The following is a 25657-nucleotide window of genomic DNA, read 5'->3' as shown; positions in this document are numbered from 1 at the left end:
CACGTCTTCCCACCTCTCACCCTTTCCTTACCACTAAGGCTATAGGTCGTTGGGGGCACCATGCGGTGCAAAGGTCGATAGGTGGGAAAGGTCGAGGCGGGCCTCGTATGGTTCGAGGGCAAGAGGTCGAGGTGGCCATGTTTAGCTAGGCTGTGACTAGCTTGGCCATCCTAATTAACTCTTATAGGGCCGAGCTTTTGGGTATCCCATTAACATAACCCTGATATCTCGACTATTAGGCGGCAGGCAAACGAACAGACGCATACATAACCTATCTATCTAGTGAGTCTAGAAGTTGCATATGCTAAAATTAGTATTGGTAGTAGTCTTTGGCCAAAATTACATGGTGGTCCACGGACCACATGGACCCCTATCTAGCTCCGTCATTGGGTCGAGAAGGCGTCGTGTCCAGCAGGTGCTTGGCGCGAAGTAGCGACGTCGTGGAACGTTGTGGAGTGGCGGCGGCGGTGGCGCGAAGCAGCAACAACGTGGAGGCGGCAGCGTAGGTCAGGGTGGCGTCGAGGCGGTAGTGTAGGTCGTGAAGGCGTCGTGGCGTCCGGTGGGCGCTTGGCATGAAGCAGCGACGTCGTATAGGCGATGGCACGTCCGACATCGTCGATGGAGCTAGCCGCGTAGGTTCCAGGCGTTTCTTTTTTTCGGGAGGGGATGCCATGTGCTCGTGTTTTCTTTTTTTCGGGGAGGAATGCCACAGGCTGGAGATTTTCTCTGGTGAGGGATCATCTGCCACCCAGTAAACTTTTTATCGGGGAGGGATGGATCTGCCGGGTGAATGATTGTTTTTACACTTTTTAGTTGTAGATAGAGATAGAGTTCTTTGATTTCCTTTTCGGTTCTATTTATGATAATTTAATTGACTAAACTGATCAGTATTTGAGCATGTCGTGGTGCTGAGATATTGGGACTAATGCCCTTTGGCACTGAATGATTTAGAATAGTTGTACATAATCATCCTCGTCAAATGCAGTATTCTCAATTGGTTTGGCTATTGAGCTTTTATATTTTCTCACAGCTCTATTTTAAATTAAATTGGTAAAATTAAAGGCCCTAAGCTTTATTTTCGCTCTAGGCCACCGAAAGCACAGGACCGGGCCTGACTCGCACGCGTGAGATCTGTGCCTTCCGCCACTCCCACATGCCACACAACGACGCCCGACGAGCTTCACCGCGATCGAGGTAGGTCCGCCCGATACCGAGGAGGATGGCAGCGGTGGGCGGTGGTGCAGCGGACGAGCGGTGGGCTTCGTTGTGCAACTGCGTGGTGAACTTCTTGCTGGAGGAGCGGTATCACCTCACGGCGCTAGAGCTATTGCAGGAGCTCCAGGAGGACGGCCGCTCCGCGCACGCCCTCCGCCTCCGCGCCTTCTTCTCCGACCCAGCGCTTTTCCCGCCCGATCTCGTCGCCCGCGCATCCTCTGCGCCGCCCGGTGCGCTCCATGCCTCCTCCCCCATCCAAACCCGTTTACCCACCTCGCACCGCGCTTGGCCTCACGCTGAGGCGCTGGCGCGTGGGTCCCGCTGCTCTCTGGCTGGATCTCGCGGGGCCGTGCCAACCAGTGCTCTTTATAATAATTTGTACTAATAAATTGCGCCCTTATTCATCTCTTGACAAGCTGGCCCTCCCAGCTTCGCTTCCCGTAATCCGATTTGGAATGAACTCTGTTCTTTTTTCCTTGGGTCTTTAAGTTGGTGTATGTTTTGTGGCACTCAACTGGCATTTTCACGGACATTTGGTTGGAATATGCACGGCTGTTGTCTGTAGTGCTGTACTTGTGCATATTAACTTCTTCCCTCCGTTTTTCAATAATTGACACTAAGACTTGTATAATTAACGAATGGATTGTAATCAGACTGTCTAGTCTCCTTCTTAATACAAAGATGCGCAGTTCTCATGTATTTGAGAAATAAAAAATGCCTTTTCTAATCTTTCAGTAAAGGAACCAGTTGGCTGAGAAATGCTAACTGGGCTCTTAGTGAAACTCAACTATCCTATTTACTTGGCTGAAGTAGTTATGCTTTTTGCACAATGCTGCAATCCAGGCAGCTGAAATGTATTTCAGTTGCAAGGTACCTTCATTATCACTGTGCTGTTAAGATGATTCACTCTATGTTTTTGCTTCTGATAGGTGCTGATCCACAGATTTTGCTAGAAGAGAAAATAGCAGCAGAAGAAAAGTTGGCACTCGTGGAGTATGATCTGCGCCTAGCCAAAGAGGACCTTTCACAGTTGAAGCTTGAGTTACAAAAACAAAAAGAATCATCTCCTGATGATTCAAATGGTTTGTTCTTACTTTGAAATTATGAATAATGTAATACATGAAGTTACAGTATACTGTAACTTTTTATCCTGTGTAGTGCTGAAATGAAAACAACCGGTTTTGGTCTCAGTTTTCTGGATTAAACATTTAAATTTTACCCATTATATTTCTTTTATTGTAATGTGAATTATCTGTTGGCAGTAAAAGTCAAAAGAATATACTTTGCTTGTTGGATGGAAAAGAGGAATTTATAGGGTTCAGGAGAAAAAATACCATGAAAAGAGATTGAAGGCTTGCATGTGGCTTGGGCTTGAGGTGTCTGTTTGAGTGTTGTCAATTGAAAAAAATAAAATAAAAATAAACTGCATAAACAGTATTTAATTTGGCCACTGGTTTGCTTGACATGATTCATACATTCGGTATACAGGGCTCCTTTTGGGTGCTTCTATACGTGAAGGATCTACTAGCCAACAAGACAAATGGGACATGAAAATTTCAGCATTAGGCCCTCTAAAGGATAATGAGCGAAAAGATCTTAACTGTGCTGTAAAAGAATACTTGCTTTTGGCAGGGTATCGACTTGCTGCTATGACATTCATTGAGGAGGTATATAGTACCTTTTCCCTTCCTGTTGCAACTTCCTTCAATGTATTAGCTTGTGATTTTTTTTCTTAAATTTTCATGGACGTTGATATTTCTCACTGTTATACCTGTATCTATCATAGAACAAATCTAGTGAGTAATGACACTATTTTGATATGACTAATCAAAATAGTTCTATGTATATTGGTGGTCAGAACTAATGAAATTTTGATCACTAATTTAAAATCATCAAATAGTTCTGAACAGAGGGGGTATTTCCTTATCCATGACTCATACCCTCAATCATCTTAATTACAGGTTCCTGATCAAGACCTTGATGTTTGGCCAAATAGTTCAGCTGGTGTCCCTGATGCCCTTCGTCGTTATTACTATCAGTACCTTTCATCTACTGCAGAGGCCGCAGAGGTATTATTAACATCAATTAAACTTGTGTTTTCAAACTACAGTTTGATCATCGATGCATTACATTGTGATACACATCCATACAAATATATATAGTTAATGCATTAGAAATCTTTTTCCTATGTCATGAGACCTACTTCTGGTCGTTTCTCAGTTCCTTTTCAGTGTTTTCTGTTGTACTGGTCGTGCCCCTTTAGGGGTCATATGAGTCATCTAGACTTCTTTTCTTCTTAATATAATGATATGCACTCTCTTGCGTGTTGAGAAAAAATGAGACCTGCTATTAATCTTAATCACTGGGAGAGGGGAGCTAGGTTGAAATGAGAATTTATAAAACTATTTACATGAGCTAGCTCAGTTGGTCGAGGCTGTGGATGTGTATACCCAGACCACCCAGGTACAAGTCCTCATTGAGTCAAATTTGGGTGCCTATTTTCTTAATCAAATGCCACCTAGTTCCTCCTAGGTTTTTTTCCACCACAGATGAAAGTTTCTCCTAGGTTGGTCTAGTTTCGTTATTACATGCATTACACGTTCCATTCCTTTGGAAGTAGTCAAGTGGCTTGTTGGTGTTAGTTATGTACTTATGTCCCATTGTTGCAAGATACATTCTATCACATCACATACTTGATGCATTTTGTTAAATGTGTATAGCAGGCATTTCTAACAACAAAATGGAGATGAAAAATTTCTGCATCTACCCTGACCAGTAGGAATCCTTGATGTCTTATTATTGTTATTGAATAGAACAGTTGAGAATCGTTCTGCACTCTGCAGAAAACTTTACCATTCGATTACTTGGGTCAAAACTAGCATAGTTCTGTTCCACCTTTTTCCTTATCCATTCAAAATTTCAAATTTAACTTTATCTTGTGCTTTCACTTGGAAGTCTAGAACTTCTAAACATCCTTTTTTGTAACATAATAACATATTGCAGGAAAAAATATCCATACTTAAGGAAAATGAAACGTTACTTAAGGACAATGAACGACTCAATGCTGAAAATGATTCCTTGATGAAGAGCAGGGAAGGAGCTAATAGTCAGGTTGCCGCTTTAAGAAAGTCTTTGGATGCTGCACACAAAGATATAAAAGACAAGGAACACATGGTAATATTCTCTTAGAAATCATCATCCAGATGATCAATAACTTTTCAGAATCATCCTAACCTTCATTTGTTCAAAGATTCAAGACTTGAGGCAGTCACTGGATGTCCAGAGGAAGGAGCTGAATGACTGCAGAGCTGAAATTACAGCCCTGAAGATGTACATTGAAGGGACTCAATCAAGCAAGCAATTGTTTGTTGGAACTAGTGATGGTGTGAAGTCGCATTCCATTGCTAATTCTGTTGGCGCATCATCATTGAATAATGAAGATGAGGACTCAAAAGGATCTGAAGCCGTAACAAATAAGCTAGCATCGGCAGTAAATATTACTGATGACACACAGAAAGATCGCCAAGTTCTAGAAAGTGTTGAAGGTTCCTCAATTTCAGAAACTCCAGTTTCTTTCACAACCGATGAGAATGGCAGCTATGGTACTTCAGAAGAAGATAAATCTGTGTCAAATATCTCATCGAACAATGTATGTTTTGTTAGTCGCTGAATTCTCACTCTTGGTAGTAGGAGAATTCTTACTCTCATCGAGAGAGGATGACACTAGGAGTTGGGGCAATTTTCTTGTCAATTTCTCACACAAACTCTCACAAATGCTATACCAACCTGAGGGGTTGGGGTTACATATTTATAGGCTGCTAGCCAGCCAAGCATATGCCAAGATGCTAGTCTAAGATGCTAATATTCTGTCCTAGCTAAGATGCTGTCCTCTAGTCTAAGATGCTGTCCTCTAAGATGCTGTCCTCTAGTCTAAGATGCTGTCCTAAAAACAGAAAAACAGCCACAAGGACCATGTGAGCAGCACAGCCCCACAAAGACCAACCACACATGAGACTTATCCATCATTCTCCCCCTAAGTCTTGTGCGTCGTCTTGTGGGAGAGTTGAACCATCCCGGTCCTGGAGCAGAGCTCAAGGAACTTGATCCTCCCAAGGGGCTTGGTGAGCAGGTCCGCAAGCTGGTCCTTGGTGTTGATGTAGCTCGCCTTGATGCTCCCTTCCTCCAAACAGCTTCGGATGAAGTGGTACCTCACCCGGATGTGCTTGCTGCGTTCGTGGAACACGGGGTTGTTTGCCAGGGCCAGGGCGGACTTGCTGTCCACCCTGAGCTCCACCGCTCTAGTGTCTCTGCCGAGGAGATCACCAAGCAGTCGAGCGAGCCAGAGCACCTGAGTCGAAGCGGTGGAGGCCGCTATGTACTCGGCCTCGCAGCTGGACAGGGCCACCACCTGCTGCTTGACCGACTGCCAGCTAACGAGGCACTTGCCGAGGAAGAAGAGGATCCCGCTCGTGCTCTTGCTGGTGTCGATGTCGCCGGCGTGGTCGCTGTCAGCTGTACCCGACGAAGTGTGCCGCCCCAGGGCACCTCGGGTAGTAGAGGCCGTGGTCGAGAGTCCCCGCAACGTAGCGGATGATCCTCTTCACAGCCTGCTGGTGCTCCGTCGTCGGTCGCTGCATGAACCGACTAACGTAGCCGACGGAGAATGCCAAGTCCGGCCGTGTGTGGGCGAGGTAGCGAAGGCTCCCCACAAGATGCCGGTACTGCGTAGCGTCCACCTCCTCCGTCGTGCTGTCGCGGCTCAGCTTCAGCCTCTCCTCCATCGGAGTGAGAGCTGGGTTGCAGTCGGTGAGCCCAGCTAGCTCAACGACGCGCTTGGCGTAGGCGGTCTGTCGAAGCGTGATCCCAGAGTCATCCTGGTGCACCTCGATTCCCAGGTAGAAGGAGAGAGGCCCCAGGTCACTCATCTGGAAGGTGGCCTTCATTTCTTCCTTGAATGCCGCCACCTCCGCATCCTTGGTGCCGGTGATCACCAAGTCGTCGACGTAGACACCCACCAGCAGGGCATTACCTCCATTGCCCCGTCGGTAGATGGCCGCCTCGTGCGGGCTTTGCTCGAAGCCCATCCCCTTTAGCGTGGAATCCAACTTGGCATTCCACGCCCTCGGTGCCTGCCGCAAGCCATAGAGGGCCTTGCGCAGGCGGAGTACCTTGCCCTCCTTGCCGGGGATCGCAAATCCCGGCGGCTGGTGCACGTAGACCTCCCTTCAAGTCGCCTGTTAAGGAACGCCGACTTGACGTCCATGTGATGAACACGCCAGCCCTCTTGGGCAGCTAGCGCAAGGAGGAGTCGCACGGACTCCATCCGTGCCACGGGAGCAAAGGCGTCGTCGAAGTCGACCCCCTCCTGCTGCACGAAACCTCGTGCCACCAAGCGAGCCTTGTGCTTGACGATGGCACCGGCTTCATACCTCTTCAGCTTGTACACCCACTTAAGGGTGATCGCGCGATGACCACGAGGAAGGTCAGCAAGCTCCCAGGTGCGGTTCTTCTCAACCGCATCCATCTCCAACTGCATCGCGGCGCGCCATGCCGCGGTCTCTCGGCCTCTGCGAATGACCGAGGCTCGCCGTCGTCACACGCAAGGTGCAACTGCGCCTCCAGGTCGTGAGGCACCGGTCCCGGCACCGGCTGGTCGCCGAGAAGGTTCTCCATCGTACGGTACCTGCAACGGCTCGCCGTCGTGGTACGCGTCGACGCGCTCCTCGTCGTGAGAGAGAGCGGAGTAGCGAGCTCAACCGGGCCGTGCTCGACACGAGCTGGTGGTGGAGTAGACGTGCCCGGAGTGGTGCCTGTCGGTGCTGGAGTGCGTGGCGTTGCCGGCTGTGGTGGAGCCGACGAAGAACTCATCGCAGCCGAGGTCCTTGCTGGAGAGCGTGGTGCTGTCGGAGTAGCAGGCACCGGGGTCGGTGGAGGCTCGGGGACTGGGGTAGATGCGCTCGCCTGAAGAAGAGCCGCCTACTCCCCCAGCTCCCTCGAAGTGGACGTACTCGACAGAGAAGTCGTCGTACGTCGGAGCCGAGCCGTCGTCCACCGCCTTGTCCCACGCCCATCCTCGCCCTTCGTCGAACACAACGTCGCGCGCCGTGCGCACACGCTGTGTCTTCGGGTCGAGGATGCGGTAGGCCTTCGAGCCCTCCGCGTAGCCGATGAACACTCCCGAGTGCTCCTGTCGTCGAGCTTGCTGATGTGGCCAAGCTCCTTGGCGAACGCGAGGCAGCCGAAAGACCCGCAAGTGGGAGACCGCCGGCTTGCGCCCATGCCAAGCCTCGTAGGGCGTCCTGCCGTCGAGCGCCTTGGTAGGCGAGCGGTTGATGATGTAGACAGCCGTCACCACCTGCCTCTCCCCAGAAGACAGTCCGGCATCCCCCTTTGCTTGAGGAGGGCCCAAGCCATCCCCACAACCGTCTGGTTGCGCCGCTCGACGACGTCCGTTCTGCTGCGGGCTGTACGGCGCAGAGTAGTGGCGCTGAATGCCCTCGTCAACGCAGTACGACGCGAATTCAGCCGCCGTGAATTCGCCGCCGTTGTCGGTGCGCAGCATGCGCAGCTTGCGGCCGCACTCCGCCTCCGCAGCAGCCTGCGCGCGCCTGATGGCGTCCGCAGCCTCTCCCTTGCTGCCGAGGACCATCACCCACATGTAGCGGGAGAGGTCGTCGACGAGCAGCAGGAAGTAGCGTCGTCCTCCCGGTGTGGCCGGTGTCACCGGGCCACACAAGTCCCCGTGCACAAGCTCGAGCCTCTCCTTGGCTCGAAAGCTAGCCCGCTGTGGAAAGGGGAGTCGCCTCTGCTTCGTCAACACGCAGACGTCGCAGAGCTGCTCCACATGGTCGAGGCACGGCAGGCCTCGCACCATCTCCGTGGCACTGAGCCGCTTCAGGGCCTCAAAGTGAAGGTGCCCGAAACGCTCGTGCCACTGCCACGCCTCGTCGTCCCGACGAGCAGCGAGACAGAGGGGTTGTGCCACCTGCACGTTAAGGACGTAGAGTCGATTTGCGCTTCTGGATACCTTGGCAAGAAGGCGGACGACGACGATCCCAAATCCTCATGACTCCGTCCTCAACCACCACGCGCGAACCGTTCTCATCCAGCTGTCCCAAGCTGATGATGGAGTTCTTCAACGCGGGGATGTAGTAGACTCCGGTGAGCAGCCTGTGCTCACCAGACACGGTGGTGAAGATGACGGAGCCGACGCCCTTGATCTCTACGCCGGAGGCATCCCCAAACTTGACGGAGCCTCGGACGCTAGGCTCAAGCTCGGTGAAGAACTCCTGTCGACCGGTCATGTGATGGGTGGCGCCGGTGTCGAGGCACCACCCGTCAGTCTTGTCATTGCCGGAGCTGTCGCCGAGGAGGGCATGTGCTTTTGGCTCGTCAAGGTGGAGGAGAGCCGCTGCGGCCGGTGCCGCTGGAGGTAGCTCGATGCTGGCATGTGCCATGAACAGAGCCGGCTCCTCCTCCGCCTGTGCGACGTGGGCCTGGCCGCGTCGTGGCTGTCGACAGTCCTTGGCCCAATGGCCAAGCTGGCCGCAGTTGCGGCAGGTGTCGTCTCGTGCCGGCTTGTGCCTGCCGGCGGCGCCGCCCTGGGCGCCTCCGCGGGCATCACCCTCGGCACGTCCTCGCGCCCCGGCCTGGGCGTCTCTGCGCCTGCGCGGCTTGCCACGCTTGCGGCCGCCTGTCGCGGAAGAAGGCTCCCCCTTCCTCCGATCACCTTGGCTGGCAAGCCACTGCTCCCGAGTGAGAAGGAGCTTCCCGCCAGTGGTGATGGGCCCCGAGAGGGACTGTGGCTCATCGCTGTCGACGACCTTGAGGCGACCTATCGCCTCCTCGATCGACATCGTGGAGAGATCCAGCAGAGACTCGATCGAGCGAGCCATCTGCTTGTACTTCTCGGGGACGCAGCGGAAGAGCTTTTCGACAGCTCTCTCCTCGCCGTAGGTGTCGTCGCCGAACTGCACCATCTTCTGCAACAGAGTGTTGAGACGGAGAGCAAAGTCATCAACGTCCTCACCTGGCTTGAAGGCCAGGTTCTCCCATTCCTTGCGAAGTGCCTGCAGTGTGGACTTGCGGGCGCGGTCGCTTGCCGATGCGTGCCGCAGCGATGGCGTCCCAAGCCTCCTTGGCAGTCCGCTTGCTGGTAAGCGAGAACTGCATCTCGGGCGGGACTGCAGCGATGAGAGCATCCAGCGCCCGTCGATCTAGGTCGTAGTCGACGTCGCCGTACCAGACTGCCTCCCACATGTGCCGCACCTGGAGCTTTACCCTCATCACCGCAGCCCACTCGACGTAGTTGGTCTTGGTGAGGGTAGGCCACCCACCGCCGGGACCGACGTCCCTGACAACAGCCTGGAGCCCGTGGTAACCACGGTATCGATCCGGGGAGAGAGCCACGCTGCCTGTGAAGGTCGCGCTCTCCATCGACTCGTCCGCCACCGTTGCCGTGCGCGCCTCCTCCAGGAGCACCGCCGCCGTGCGCGCCTCCTCCAGGAGCGCCGCCAGCGCGTCCGCGCCTGTCTGGGCTGCCGCCGCGCTCGTGGGCGTGCGCGGCTGCCCCAGGAGCGCCACCGCCGTGTGCGCCTCCTCCAGGAGCGCCGCCAGCACGTCCGCGCCTGTCTGGGCTGCCGCCACGCTCGTGGGCGTGCGCGGCTGCCCACTGCGCCGCTCGCGCTCGTGCTGCCTCCCTCTCTAGCAGCTCGAGATCCGCGTCGGCAGTGTCGTCAGCGGAAATGGAGCTGCCGATGCTGCCGCGCAGAGCCTCGACCTCCGCTGCCGCCGCACGCGCTGCATTCGCCGCCGCTGTTGCTTCTGCCTCCGCTCTGGCTGCTGCCAGCTCCGCCGCTGCTAGCCTCGACGCCCTTGCCGCCGCTGCAGCGGTCTCTGCCGCCGCTCGCTCGCGTTCCTCTGCCGCGGCAAGTTCGGCCTCCTGCCGACGCCGTGTGCTCGAGGCGACCGAGCGCTGAGACTGCCCTGCGGACATGACGCGCTACCGGGGGGCTGCTGCGTGGGGAGAGGGCTGCTTCAGACGAGCTGGGAGAGGAGTGAACAGGAGCGGCCGGAGGAGCTGCTGCTGCCAACAGCTGGGGCTGTTGTGGGGCTGGGAGAGAAGATGAGCAAGAGATGCTCAGGCTACAGGATAATACGGCTCTGATACCAGTTGTTAGTCGCTGAATTCTCACTCTTGGTAGTAGGAGAATTCTTACTCTCATCGAGAGAGGATGACACTAGGAGTTGGGGCAATTTTCTTGTCAATTTCTCACACAAACTCTCACAAATGCCATACCAACCTGAGGGTTGGGGTTACATATTTATAGGCTGCTAGCCAGCCAAGCATATGCCAAGATGCTAGTCTAAGATGCTAATATGCTGTCCTAGCTAAGATGCTGTCCTCTAGTCTAAGATGCTGTCCTCTAGTCTAAGATGCTGTCCTAAAAATAGAAAAACAGCCACAAGGACCATGTGAGCAGCACAGCCCCACAAAGACCAACCACACATGAGACTTATCCATCATGTTTTCAGAGTAATCTGCATGGAGCTTCCATGACTGGTAAAAGCCAGGGGAGTTCAGATGGCATATCCATGTATTTATCTATTGAGAAACTAGAGGGCCCAAGTAAACAAAAATGTTCAGATAAGATGGTCAGTGTCCTAATATATTCTGCTTTGTGTATAAAGCAGGCTCGTTTACTTCTATTGATACTCATTGCTATTCCAATATTCATTCCTGTAGGCTTTGGAGACTATAAAGATAGTTTCGGATGCACTTCCAAAGATTGTTCCTTATGTGCTCATAAACCATCGTGAGGTTTATTTGTAACTTTTGTAGTTTGCATCCATCTTTATTTAAGTATAACTAATAGTAATTCTACATGGTTACAGGAACTTCTTCCATTGATCATATGTGCTATAGAAAAGCATCCAGATAGCGATGTACGAGATTCCTTGACTCATACATTGTTTAACCTGATAAAACGGCCTGATGGAGAACAGAGACGCATCATAATGGATGTATGCTCCTATGAGTGTATACACTTTCTCATCATACTGTTTTTTTTTTTGGTACTTATTCCTGTTTTCCTTGTCATGTGCTTGCAGGCTTGTGTAGAATTAGCAAAGAGCATTGGTGAGATGAGGACAGAGACTGAGCTACTTCCACAATGTTGGGAACAGGTATTTTACATTTTTGGTAGATGTTCTGGCTTTCTTTAGAACATGATCTTCCATTTAATAATCTGTTGGTGTTTAGATAAACCACCAATATGAGGAGCGTAGATTGCTTGTTGCCCAGTCGTGCGGAGAACTTGCCATTTATGTCCGTCCAGAGATACGAGATTCCCTCATTTTATCCATTGTGCAACAACTCGTTGAGGATGCTGCAGTGGTTGTAAGGGAAGCTGCAACACATAACCTGGCATTGCTTCTTCCTATGTTTCCAAACCTGGACAAATATTATAAGGTCAGCCTCACTTATGCTTAGAATCAGTGATTGGTAGAAGATTTCACAGAATTAGCTACTTTTAAGCTGTGGGGTAAGATTGGACATTTTGTTTAGTTTAGAATTGAGAGCTTGCAGATTACCAATAAATGGAGATAATATTGTCATTTATAAGTCCTTTGACTCTTCCTTCTTCGGGGTAGGTTGAGGAGTTAATGTTCCAATTGGTCTGTGACCCCTCTGGGGCAGTTGTGGAAGTTGCACTCAAGGAACTTGTTCCTGCTGTAGTAAAATGGGGAGATAAACTTGATCAGATATCAAGAGTGCTATTGGCTCATATCCTGGCATCTGCTCAGGTAAGCTTGCTCATGAATATTGGGAACTTTCTATTTTCTTATAGCCATGTGTCCTAAACCTGTTATGTTTTCAGCGGTGTCCACCTATTTCTGGTGTTGAAGGTACAATAGACTCTCATCTTCGTGTTTTAGGAGAACAAGAGCGCTGGAATATTGGTGTCCTTCTTCGAATGTTGACTGAGTTGCTACCATTTATTCATCAGAAAGCTATACAGACTTGCCCCTTTGCATCAGTTGATCCAATAAGCTCTACACCAGAAAACTTCTCAGCATCCTGCCTAAAATCATATGCAGCGTAAGTTCTCTGTTTTGATCATACCTTTTAATTAGTCCAAAAAATAATTATTAGATAGGCTGTGAACAATAAAAGGTACCATTCCTTGAGTAATCACATCTTGGGGAACTTGACAGAGGTGACTCAGAGTGGTCAGCATTTGAGTGGATGCACACTGATTGCCTGCCAGATTTGATCAAGCTTGCCTGCTTGTTGCCTGTGAAAGAAGATAACTTAAGAACCATCATCACAAAGGTAAAATCTAGAGACCAAACCTCCCATACACAGCAGACCATCTTCCGGTGTACTTATTATCAATCATTGCTCGATAATTTAGTACCTCTTGGAAGTATCTGGACTCTATGGCAAAGATTATCTGGAGCACATTATGCTACCTGTATTTCTTGTAGCAGCTGGTGATATTGATAGTGGCGATTTTACCTATTTTCCTCTATCAATCCAGCCAAAAGTCCGTGGTAAGAGCACATCTACTTAAAAGGTGAGTCAGTTTACTATAGTTGTGTTTGTGATACCTTAGATTTATTATATTACAGGCTTGCGGCCGAAAACTTCAACTGCTGAAAAACTTGACATCATGTGTGTCTTCCCATTATTGTTATCTGGTATTTTGGGTTCTCCTTCCAATCGTCAACAGTTGGAAGAATATCTGAGAAAAGTACTTATCCAAAACACCAAGGATGGTTCATTTTCTATGCATCATACTACTGAGATCATTAATGCAGTTCGGTTTCTTTGGTGAGTAATCAACTATTTGAAAACATGTTTCTGCACATTCTTTGTTTTCATGGATCTGACTTCTTGTGGTTGAAGCTTATTTGTGGAGCACCATAGTGTCATCTTTAACATTTTGTGGGAGATGGTTGTGAGCTCCGATACCTGCCTGAAAATAAATGCTGCGGCTCTACTGAGAGCACTTGTATGTGTACTGTACATGAATGATTCAGTGATCTTCTATGCTTTTTATGATATTTGTATTTGCTTTAACATACAGGTACCCTACACTGATGTGAAAGTAGCATCAACTCATATTTTGCCACCACTTGTTACTCTTGGCTCTGATCAAAACTTGAAAGTAAAATATGCCAGTATAGATGCATTTGGAGCTGTTGCTCAGCATTTCAAAAATGACATGGTAAAGAACTATTCTTATTTTCTTTCTTTGAAATTTTACATACTTTGTGTATCGCCTTTAATCCTTAACTATGCTTTGTTAGGTTGTTGACAAAATACGCATTCAAATGGATGCTTTTCTTGAGGATGGATCACATGAAGCTTCTATTTCTGTTATTCGTGCACTTGCAGTAGCTGTGCCTCATTCAACAGATAGGCTACGTGAATATATCCTGCTCATTGAATTCCATGTTTACATCTTGACTCAAGTTTTGCATGATCTTTAGCTTGCCTGTGTATTCATATAATTGTTTTATCCATTTCCCTTCTGCTTTCTTTGACATGACATACATCTTTTAACCAAGATATTTAAGATGACAAGCATCACACCTGCCGGCGATGATATTGAACGGCGTTGTGAAAGAGCAAATGTACTCTGTGAAGCGCTCCGGGCTCTGGATGCTACAGGTTGGTCTGCTTGAAATTAATATTCCTTCCCCAGTTCCCCTTAATATATGCCGCAACGGCCTATCAAATCTGCCTGAATCTTTATATTAGCATTGTTTTCCAGGGTTTAGATAATGTTTTGGGGCTACAAACCAAGAGTCCAGAACCTTCTTTGTTCTGGTTTTCATCCCAAATATTACACATAACTCAGAAATAATTACTATGATGGAAGAGTAGGCCGATTTCTCATTTCTGGCACTAAAGTTGTCTCAAATTTCAATAATTAGTTATTTTGCATGTTGGAAGTTTGGAATATAAGCAAAAAGCTTTTCTACTCGAATACTGCTGGAAAACTGGAACCCTGTAGTTTTCCAGCCTCTGGTTAGTACCCTTGGTGTGTACAGTTCAAAAACATCTTGAGCCTATCTACATCACAAACTAAGCAATATTATTAGAAAATGTGGTTGGTTTCATTTGGTTCAATGTCAATAGTTACAAATTAGTAGCATTTTATTGGTAATAGTTTGGATAACAATATTCATTTGCTGACTCAAGTGCACGAGCCGCCATTATACTTGTCTACCCCTTAATCTTTATTGAGACTTTTACCTACGTGCCACAAAAAAAACGAAATTACATATCTGCCACTAAAAAGGTTGTGGTGCCTGGTGGGGTGCATGTTGGGGCAAACTGCAATACCCTGTCACACGTTTCTCACCTGGTCTGACGAAGATGAGCAAGGCCGGCAAAACTTTTCTAACCTTGACTGCTGGTCTGGATTGTAACATTGTTATTCTCCTGTCTGTCTGGGTTTAATGGTAATGCTACTAGTAGCTGTGCTGGGCCTGCCTTTGTTCTATGACAATCTAGTAATGCACGGTCAGATTACACTGACTTGGCCATGACTCGTATTCATTTGGACTCGAAGGAGGAAGATAATACCTAATTTCTACCAGTTTATCTACTCCATTTATGTTTACTTTTATCTTTTCTTTCCTTTTGGCCATTGCAGATCTTCCTGCTATGGGTGTACGTGATCTGCTTCTGCCATCAATACAGAATTTGTTAAAAGATCTGGATGCTCTAGACCCTGTGCACAAGGAGGCTTTAGAAATCATAAGCCGGGAAAGGTCAGGGGGTACGCTGGAAAGCATCAGCAAGGTAATGGGGGCACATCTTGGGATTGCATCATCTGTCAGCAGTTTCTTTGGTGAGAGCAGTCTCCTCACAAAGAAAGAAGGTGGCGAGGAACATGACCCTGCTGGCCCCACCACTCCTGAGCCAAACCTGCAGGCTCAGCCAGAGAGCACGAGGTTTGGTCGCATAATGAGGAGCGGCTTTGGAGACATATTGCGAGGTCAAAGCAAAGGATAGTGATGCACTTGGTTTGAAACGGTCAATTACATACATAGCTGTCAGTACCACATTCTTTTGTTAATTGTTGTTCTTGTAAGTTCACAGAATATACCTCAAGGATTGTATTTTCCTTGCCGAGAGGTAAAAAAAAAAGCGATGTGACGTTAGCTGCTCATTTATAAGACACTAACAGTTGTGTACTTTATTTTATTTGTTCATATCAATAAAAGATAGAACTACATGATATGCACTTCGTCCATCTTTCCTAAAATTTGGATGTCATAGTTGGCAGACATACTAATTAATCTGCATTGGTTGAAGGAACGGTGGTTCTGAGCTTATGCATAGTTTGTCGTAGTGAGAAGTGATGATCGCTTGCGGCGTCGGTTTCAGATGCGTTGGCCTATTATACTTAGAAGCAAAGTTCGGCTAGGCGGCGACTACGTACACCTAGTCGTTGGGCGAAGCCCGTCGCCGCGACCAGGGGCATAGTCGCGCATCGCAGCGCGGAGGGCGGCCAAAGGGGCCTGGAGCTGGACTGTTGGAGGGCAGGGGCCGCCGGCGCCGGGCTCGAGCCAGCTGGAGCTGGAGCCTGGAGGGCAGGGATGGCCGGCGCGGCGCTCTGCGGTGGTGTGGCCCGCACCCTGTGCCTGCGGGATGCCGGGCCAGGATGGGATGGGCGCTTGGGCAGCGGCGCGGCGGGAGGGCTTGGTGCGCCGCGGAATGGCGTGCGGCGCAGCGCTGTCCGGCTAGGTGGCGCCGACAGGCGGCTGGCAGGCTCCTCGCCTCCTTCCGTGCGGCGGCGCGGGTGCGGCTGCGGGCGCGCGCTCGTGCGAGGGACGGAGGGAGGCGGATAGGAGCATAGGCAGAGGGTTAGGTTTGTTGTTGCCTGGGCCTTTATTATTGGGCTGAAATTATATGGGGTATGTGGTGTTGATGGCCCAACGACTAGGGCCTGGGCCCTAGAGGCCTGGGCTGCAGATCCGCCTCTGTGCACTTGTATTACTGTCATATCCATTTGTATTGTAATTACCAGCTGCTGATATGGTGTGCTCATGGATGAGAGGCTGCTAAAATCATCCAGATAAGTCACAACTTAGTGTTTTCTATTTTTTTTAACAGCTAGCTGTCTATTGACTAATTTACTAACTACTAGTTATATACATAATATATGTATATAATTTATGGCTATATTGCCAAAACGTCTAAGAAAACGCCTAGAAGCGCCTAGGACCAAGTACTCCCGACTAGGCGCTAGGCAATGGGTTAGCGCCTAGATTCCGCCTAGCTGAACTTTGCTTAGAAGGGCGTGATGTATGTTCTAGTTGGCCTATTATACTTAGAAGGGCGTGATGTATGTTCTAGGAACTGTTATTAGGGCAGTTGGAAGAGAGCGGATTCTCGAGGAATTTTTAGGATTAGCATACTTGTTCAAAATTCTAAGAATAGTTTGCAGCCATCAGGTTTATGCAAATAGAAACAAATATCATCGCTGTCCGAGTTTCTTGTTGCCTATAGTTAAACTGACTTAATGGTCTGGTCAGGGATGGCGAAGACTTGCAGCCTCTAGATCAGCTGTGGCTGCACACAGACTACAATTTTCAAAAAAAAGAAAAAAACACGGCCAGACTGCAAATTCGGGAAATAAAGGCGTTAGATCTTTGATTTAGACAAAGAAATGAAAATACCATTTAACCAAAGAGCTAAGATTAGACAGAAATGCATATACTGTTACAACACAGCCCCAATTCGCAGGGGTCGTTGCTTGTTGGGGGAGTTCAAACATTTCAATTGGTGATCGTTTCTATACGCAACATGTGATCAACTGCAAAAAGCGGTCCTTCCATTCATTTCAAGGTGGGAATGTTTGGTCATAGCCAAATATTGCCACGCCTAAACTCAGTCGGATCGGGCTGAAGTTTTGTTGAAGCCTCAGTTGTCACAACATTCCTTTCCTCCCAGTTTGGTTCCATGTGCTAATGATTAAAGTATGGCAAGATCCCCTTAGTCGAACCAAGTGACAAGTGTGGCAAAGAATTTCATGCGAATGCGACAAGTCACAGCGCGGAAGAAACCCTCGACCTTATACTAAGGGGTACTCGGCGCCTTGGGCGACTTGAGTTTAGGGTTTCAGTGGCGTGTCTAGTGTTTCTCCTCTCCCTCGTGCTAGTTCAGATCTTCCACGTTGGGATCTGAATTAGAGTCCACGACCTACTCCACAATTGTGTCCACGTAAAATCTCTCCTGTTGGAGCCATAAACCTTATCTGTTAACCGCTTAGTTGCGTCACTGTTATCCGTCTAGGGTTGCGGCGATTCGGGCCGTGATCTTTCTGTTTGCGACTTTGCAAGAAGTGGGGAGGTTTTTTGATCGGGGGGATGGAGGCAGTGGAAGGTATGTTGGGGAAGATGAAACTCATGGAGGAGGAGAGGAAGGAGGTTCGGGTGAAGGTGGTGACTGGGGGAAGAGCGACACCGGCGGATCCACAGGCCATTGGCAAAGTCCTATCGGACAAGTCAGTGAATGCGGAAGGGCTGGCACAGGCGTTGGGGAGGATCTGGTGCCCAATGAGGGGCATCATCATGAATAAGGATCTAGGGAACAATCATTTCTTGTTCACCTTCCATCTACCACCGGGGAAGAGACGAGTGCTGGAAGATGGCCCGTGGGTTTTTGGCAAGGATCTGATCATTGTAGTGGAGTTTGATGGTATGAAGCGGCGGGAGGATGGGAAGTTCGAGACAATCCCGATCTAGATCAGGGCTACTGGGATCCCTCTCAACATGATGAACAAGGAGACGGGGATGGCGATCGGGAATGAAGTTGGAAAATTCATGGACATGGATCTAGAGGAGGATGGTACTACGATCGGGAGTTTCCTACGGATCAAAACATTGTTAGATGTCAACAAACCTCTGAGAAGAGGTGTGATGTTGATGATGGAGGAGGATAAACCCCAGTGGTGCCCACTGACGTACGAATTCCTCCCAGAGTTATGCTATACGTGTGGCATCATAGGGCATGCAGACAAGGTTTTTGACATCAAGCTGCCAGTGGGGGAGGAGCAACCTTTTAGCAAGAAACTATGTTTCCTCCCAGAGATGAAAAGGTGGGGTGAAGGACGTTCGACTTCTTTTGGCAGTGGCAGGAGCGGGGGATCGTGGAGTCGGGGTTCAGGTGGGAATGATGGGAAGTTTTTGGGAGGTAGGGCTGGGAGGAGTGATGGAGGATCCTAGAGGAAGGATGGCAGCAAATCATTGAGTCATAGGGATGGCGAGGATGGTGAGGCAGAAGTGAACAGCCCTCCAAAGAAGTTTGTGCCACCACAGTGAAGGAACAACTCGAAGAAGTCGTTGTCGGCTGTCCTGGATTCTCTAGCCAATGATAGTCATGACCGGAGGAAGGAGGGTGCGAAGAACTCGGATGGATCAGAAATAAACCTAGCTGTTGGGCTCGCGCGAAGATGGATTGCCATTGACACTGGCTGAAGAAGGAGGTGGCGATGGCAAGGGAGCTCATGAAGTGATGTAGGTGGATGAAATGCATGATCAGGAAAATAAGAGAAGGGGAACCTTTAAACGCTTCACTAGAGGTCCTAGCCATAAGGGAGATGGGAATGATCTACACCAGGTGAGGCGTAAGAGGAGTAGGGATGAGGTGATGGAGGATGAGTTGGGGACAAAGAAGAGAAGGAGGGCAGCGGGTGAATCCAGTGACGTTGATACCACTGAAATTGATGTAGGGCTGGCGGACTAGCTCTGCAAGGACCAATGAAGCTCGTGGCTTGGAATTGCCGGGGTCTGGGCAACCACCTGGCAGTTCGGGGGCTTCTGGATCTCCAGAAGTCTGAGGGGGTGGACAACCTCTTTCTATCAGAGACAAAGTTGAAAGAGAGCAGGATGCAAACGTTTCCGGTGGATGTTGGGTCTGGCGAACATGGTGGTGAAGGAGGGGGAAGGTAGGGGGGAATTGTTGTCTTATGGCGCAGGGGGATCGATGTGACATTATGAAATGTCTTGAAATATCACATTGATGTAGATGTTAAGGAGTAGATTAGGGATGAGTGGAGATTCACGGGTGTCTATGGGGAGTCCCACACAAAACATAAGGATAGGACGTGGGAGACACTGAGGTCGTTGATTTCGACTCCTATAAAGCCATCACTGATGGCAGGCGATTTCAATGAGATTTTGTTTTCTCATGAGAAGCAAGGGGGAGGTAGCGAAGTCAGCAGTGTATGGAGAAATTCAAAGAGACACTGGAGGCTTTGTGGTATGGCGAAATAATAATTAAACTGAAGATGGATTTATATGGGAGAGGCTAGACAGAGCGGTGGTAAATGAGGAGTGGAGAGAGTTGTGCCCGGTAGCGAGGGTGATCAATGGTGACCAACATCACTCTGATCATAGGCCTATTATTATAGATACCTATGGGCAACGGCAAAATGGCCAATGTGGGAGGCAGCATGGCTTCAGGTTTGAGGCCGCATGGCTAGAAGAGGGCTGTAAGAAGGTTGTTGAGGATGTATGGGGGGAGGCAATGAACACTACTATAGAAAGTCTGTTCACCACTGGGACCTTCACCAGCGGTTTTGAGATAACCAGCGGTGATACGTATCACCGCCGGCCCATACCTACGGGACCCCCTCCTGGCCGAATAACCAGTGGTGATCATTGGTTTCACCGTCGGCCCGATGTATGGTTCGGCGGTGAACAGAATCTTGACCTTCACCGCCGTATCATCTGCCGAACCAGCGGTAGAAGAGTTTTCACCGCTAGCTGCTCGTCCTATGTCTAATGCTCGGAGAAACCAGCAGAAATAATAGTTTTTTATCGCCAGTGCCAAGATGGACGTGTGTGCTACAATAAGATCCGGCGGTGATCAAGTTATCACCGTCGGATTACAGTATGAATCGGCGGTGAAGCAACCATTGTTTGAATGGATGCGTTGGGTACGCTTCCAGGTGAGGCAAGAATTGATGTCTAATTCCAGATTCATCGCATAATAGAGTTCATCCGATCAAGTCTCGTGTTACATTTTTTGTGAGGAATTAAATTAAAAGCCAAGCAGAAGACAATACACGTGACCACGTCCCTCTATTAAAAGTCAAGCAGAGGAGCCATTGGTGTTGAAATGTTATTGTAACACCACTGTAATGCATGTGTGCACCAAATAAATAATTCAACTTGCAAACAAAACAAAGATGGCACACTAGTTTAGATGAAATAATGACAACATCCATCATTGAGGAAATTAACATGTCCATAGACAAGCAAACAACATTGGTCCATTTTAAATGCATGATAGAGAGATACATCAAATGCAGCTATATGTACTGCTCTGCTAATGAATCCAAGAACAAGGGAACATAACAAATATAGTATGGTCTGTAGATAAACTTTTTTTAACGCTATGTCTACCATACCAAAAGACACGGGCAGGGATGACATAAACACTTATGCGGCCCATGTCATATGTGATGATTGTTCCATCCTCCCCAGCAAAGAAAATCAAATTCTATTCTAGGTGAACTATAATCACTATGTCCTCGTCAACAAAATCTAGGAAACTAAATCTAATATTAATCCTTCCAAACAGGATTCGCGTGCTGACCATATGTTTCAATGTCCAATTATTAGTACCATAGTCTTCAAGGATCTAGATTGAAAGCTTGTAATCATTGGGACCATCAACAGTACATACACACAAGTGACCCTGAGCTTGATGCATGCAGTGTTGAAGACCACTAGGCCTATCAATTTTCCTCCATGTGTTTCCCTCCATATCCATAGCAAGTATCATAGAGTACCCCTAGAGTGCCCCATAATGTGCAAACAACCGTTAAGAAACACACTTGGTGATCTGTGAAATATCATATCAGTATCCTTGCCCCATTCAGATTCCTTATAGATCCATGCTGCAGTTCAGATGAGTAGATCGCCACACCTATGCACATACCATCGACATCTACATATTCAATCACATGGAAGTGTGAGGAGGCTATCAGATCAAACCCCAAGCGAGCCTCACCAACAGAATGGCCAACATCATGGGTGCTAGGTAGCAGTATATTAAACTTCTAGGTCATTGGATTGCAGATGACATAGCGGTATCCATCAGTCCCAAGGCACCAGCATAGGATGAGGCCATTGCAGCAATCTGAGATAGCTACATTGTCAATGTTGAAGGGCAAGAATTCTAAGGAGACGGGCGTACACCAAGGACGCTGGTGAAGTGTCGATTGCTGTTCTCACTATCATAGAAGAAGAAGGCCACAGTCTGGGGTAGATTCTTATGGTTGTTGGAGTATGAGATGAGGCATTTTTAGGAGCGACAAACACATTTGTAGCAGAACAAGGAGCGGGCGGGGAGGCGGTGAAGGATTTCAAAAACAACATCCTCTGTGAGGCTGGCCAATGTGTTCATCTTGTTGTGGACCTCTTCCATTTCAAAGAGCCTACGATCGTCAGTGTGTAGTAGGATTAGAGCTTCCTTAGTAATGAGATCACTAAAGTGGAAAATAATCCAACAAAGATCCATCAATGAAGTCCACAACTCATACAAAAGTGCAATTTTAACAACCATTAACAATTTTAATGGTACAACCTCATCTAAATTTAGAGTAGTACCACATAGATATATATAACTCAAACTAGAGTAGCAGTTTATTAGAGCTGTAACCATTATCATTTTAGCTAAATCAAGTCTAACCATTTACACGAGCTCAGAGCTTCTTCCATAGGAGGTAGACAAATATTAAGAGGAGTACAATTACAATAGTTTTGAAGGAGAAAGAGGGTGGAGCAGCTATTGGGTTTTGAAGACAGAAGGGTGGATTTGAGTTGGTTCTTGACTTGAAGGCAACAATTCCATCTTCATAGGAGTTGTACTTTTTATAACAAGCACCACGAAACCTATGAACGTGTTCCTAGCAATCAGGCCAATTGTAGTAAACTCCTGGCTGACGGCCATTGAAAACAACATAGCAGGGACTCATCTCAAATTTGCACAACCCAAATAGGCTGCCTCAGTTTTCACAAGTAGAATGTCAGTGAACAAGTGGTAGTCATCATCATTGGCATCAGTAGCAACATGTGCAGCTTAAACATTAGTGGCCTCAGTCATGAGAATGATGGACACAAAGCATTATTTGCTTTTGTTGCCTTCCTCATCTTTGAAACCAAATGGATAACTATAACTTGGTTGTCAACAAGGAGAAGACACATAAAGCAAACATATGAGCTGCATCCTAATACATCCAACAACCATGTAGACATCATTGGCACAGAAATGTGGCCTCAGATATGTTACAAGTTCAAAATAGGTATAATCAAGCAAGCACTTGACAATTAACAGGCCTAGTTGCACACCGCCATTTACAGTAAGAACACTGAACATATGCAGTAAACGAACTAGTGCCACCTCCTAGTTCTTTTCATCATCATTTGCCTAACTAGATCTCCAACGCTAGAATGTTTGTTGTATACCTCATGTTCAAGCAAGGACCAAAACAGTGAACTGAATAGGAAAAGGTGAGAAAGGTGACCTGTGGATCGGATCTGTCGCCTCTACTGCGGCACACAATAGACATGGACGCCAATGCCACCATGCTCCACTGGGAAGCCTCACCGCCTAGCCTCCAAAAGGATGCTTGAGCCACCATAGTACACCGGGGATCCACCGCTACCTTCAATCGCTGCCTTCACCGAGCTAGGGTTCGTCGAAGAGAAGGGGAATGGAAACACAGAAGGGAAATGGGGAATGGGCGATGGTGGCCTGGTTTTAACGATTAGGTGCTAATAGTGGGCCACTAGGGGCTCACAAGGGGCAAACAAATTATACAAAATGGCAGAGCTAACATTCCCTCTTATTCCATAAGAGGAAGCATGCAGGAGTTCTGTTTCTGATAGGTCGACATAGAGCAGGACTAGGAACGAAGCAGGAAGCTCTCAACAGCCACAGCTGATGCCTTCACCAGCTGTACCATAGGCATTCCATGCAGAGTGGTTCCCGACTAGGAAAGTACTAGGGTTCACACCCACATACCACCCTGGTTGGGATCATACTCCGCAGCCACACGAAGCTGGAGGATTGGGATGGCAAGAGGCTGACAACGTGGCATGGAAGAGGGACTTATCCGACTCGAGGGACTACAACCACCTGTCCACCCATGACAGTCTGTTTCAGACTATCAAGGGTTGGATAGCATCAACACCCAACTCGAAGGATTGAAAATCCACACAGGTGAAATCCAAAATACACTTAACACTCATGTGCAGGATACGGCCCAATGGCAGCTTCAGTAGTAGCAACAGATGGCGCAAGTGAACGCGCTGCTGAAGCAACAGCACGACTAGCAGGTGACCTAGTGGCAGTCCATGTGATACAATCCTGGACCATAGGCCATGAGCTAGCTTGGGGGAGGACCCCCACAAAGGTACCTTGTATCTTTTTATTTTTCACATTTTTATTTTTTGCATTTATTTAATTATTAGCATTTAAAAGATTTAAAAATTAAAAATACCAAAAAAATGATAAAAACAAAGAATATGAACTCCACTCCTCATATGTGTTTTAAGAATGTTGAGTTTCTCCTAAGTTGAAATGATGAATAGTTGTTGTGTCTATAATTCATAAGTGTCTAGGCTGTAATCTAGTATTCTGCAAGATTTAAGTTTGTTGGCTAAAAATGTCTCATCCTAAAACTTGAAAACTTATTGGTTGCAAAAACATGATCCTTTTCTAAGTTGTTGCGAGTTATAATATAGTAAAAATAGAATTTGCTATTATTTTATTCTAAGAGAAACTTGACATCCGGAGTTTTTAATTCCAAAAAGTGATAAAATTCAAAGTTCCTCAATGATTGTAAATTCCTACCAAGGCCATATGACATGATACACATACAAAACCTTAGTCATATGCTATTGGTTATTGCATTGAGCTTTCTCAAATTATTTGTGAGCCTTATTGAGATTCTTGTCCTGCTCGAATTAGATTAAGGTCAAGTTATCGGCTCTACCCAAGGGTGGCATCCTTTTGGTAGATTCATTAAGTTACCAATCTTGCTGATGTTCTTATTGTCATTAGTTTTCAGCAATATCAACCTACCCGATCGAGATTGATCTAGATCGGCCTCACATCGGTTATCTTTAAGCTGGTGATTAGTGGCTCAAACATGGTTGAATTCACACCAAACTTGGTGAGCTCATTCATTGCTTAGGATACTTCGATGTCTTAAGTTGGTTTGATGATTGGTTGAGTAAAGCATTGGAATTGAGAGATGTTTTGTCAGTCCAGGTTACTGCAATTTCAGAACAGAGCAGTTTTTGTAGATGATTTTTATGGGTAGTCAAACAGTGTCCATTTGAGCTGAATTTTGGTCAGTTGTTAGAGGACTCATGGGTATACATGCATACCAAAATTCATGTAGAATGGACTAGTAGTTTGTGAGAAATGAACTGAAAACCAAAGGGGACAGAATCTGTGGTTTCTCTATTGACTACTGTCATCCCTCATATTGAAGGTTGTGTTGGAAATTGATGCCAAGATTAGTAACATGGGCAATGTTTTACCATCAGTATAATCCTCAGATGCCCTAGAGAAGACTCCTTGCACCCGTTGTGCAATGCCTTGCCTTCTTATCTCCACAATTTTGTGAGCAGTCTGAGAGTTCTAAACAGTCAACTTATAGTGGTATGAGTTGAAGATAAAGTGGAAAGGTGTCAAATAATGGATTTTGGATTATGTTCTTGAGTTGTTGATTAATCCTAAAAAGAAAGCCTCAATGTCAAAAGTAGTTCAACAAGTAAGCTTTGTTGGATTATAATTGTACCACAAAGGAAAGTTGTACTCAAGCTACTTTGGTAGAGGACTACTTTTTTGAATTTTGTGAATAAATCTTCGACCACTGCTGTCCCCCGAGCATTGCTATTCTCCTTTTCAGTAGCAACATCGGCATTCGGTCAAAAAAATCTTTAACATCGACTCGTCCTTGGTACTTTCTATGTGTTTTTACCCAAAAGGTTGCTTCTACAACCACCCAAATAACAGTTGTCGCTTGAAGACAGGGATCATCTTCAGTTTATGTAAAGGGGCATTGAGCAGACCAGGTCAGCTATCACATTCACTGTTCTCTCAACAGACTCAGATAATATAGTGTTGTCATTAGAGAGAGAACTGCACACATGGAACTTTATGTAGCATTTCATCAGTTGGTATCTGAGTGATTTGACAGTCACCAGCGGCACAAACACCTTTCGTTGGTAGGCCAGTTTCTCGACAAGAAGGGTTTTGTGGAACATGATTGTTCATATACATGCTATATCCACTAGAGAAACATATATTTATGGGTAGTTAGTTTATTCTCCATAGCACTCTCTGTATACCGAGAACAAAGTACTGTGCTATCTTGGATTCCTCCCAAAGTAA

General features: G+C 47.5%; 1 protein-coding gene across 3 annotated transcripts; it reads left to right on the top strand.

Moving 5' to 3' along the window:
- The first annotated feature begins 1080 nt into the window (after positions 1 to 1080).
- On the top strand, positions 1081 to 15396 carry LOC136456067 (uncharacterized). Of its 3 annotated transcripts, XM_066455825.1 has the most exons (20): positions 1082 to 1445; positions 2145 to 2297; positions 2704 to 2882; positions 3177 to 3284; positions 4219 to 4389; positions 4466 to 4864; positions 10961 to 11035; positions 11110 to 11238; positions 11326 to 11400; positions 11477 to 11686; positions 11869 to 12021; positions 12096 to 12316; positions 12433 to 12550; positions 12633 to 12771; positions 12850 to 13051; positions 13127 to 13232; positions 13308 to 13448; positions 13531 to 13656; positions 13780 to 13894; positions 14886 to 15396. In XM_066455825.1, the coding sequence occupies exons 1-20, from the start codon at positions 1220 to 1222 to the stop codon at positions 15245 to 15247; spliced, it is 3408 nt and encodes a 1135-aa protein (XP_066311922.1). In that variant the 5' UTR covers positions 1082 to 1219; the 3' UTR covers positions 15248 to 15396. The 3 variants fall into 3 exon arrangements, with proteins under 3 accessions (XP_066311923.1, XP_066311922.1, XP_066311921.1); XM_066455824.1 differs by having other exon boundaries at positions 13127 to 13448; XM_066455826.1 differs by lacking the exon at positions 11477 to 11686 and having other exon boundaries at positions 1081 to 1445; positions 13127 to 13448.
- Positions 15397 to 25657: the final 10261 nt, after the last annotated feature.

The sequence above is a fragment of the Miscanthus floridulus genome, chromosome 6 (assembly GCF_019320115.1).
Source record: "Miscanthus floridulus cultivar M001 chromosome 6, ASM1932011v1, whole genome shotgun sequence".
NCBI classification, from domain to species: domain Eukaryota; kingdom Viridiplantae; phylum Streptophyta; class Magnoliopsida; order Poales; family Poaceae; genus Miscanthus; species Miscanthus floridulus.
Note: the sequence above shows the minus strand (reverse complement) of the source record. Positions and strands in the feature narration are given on the sequence as shown.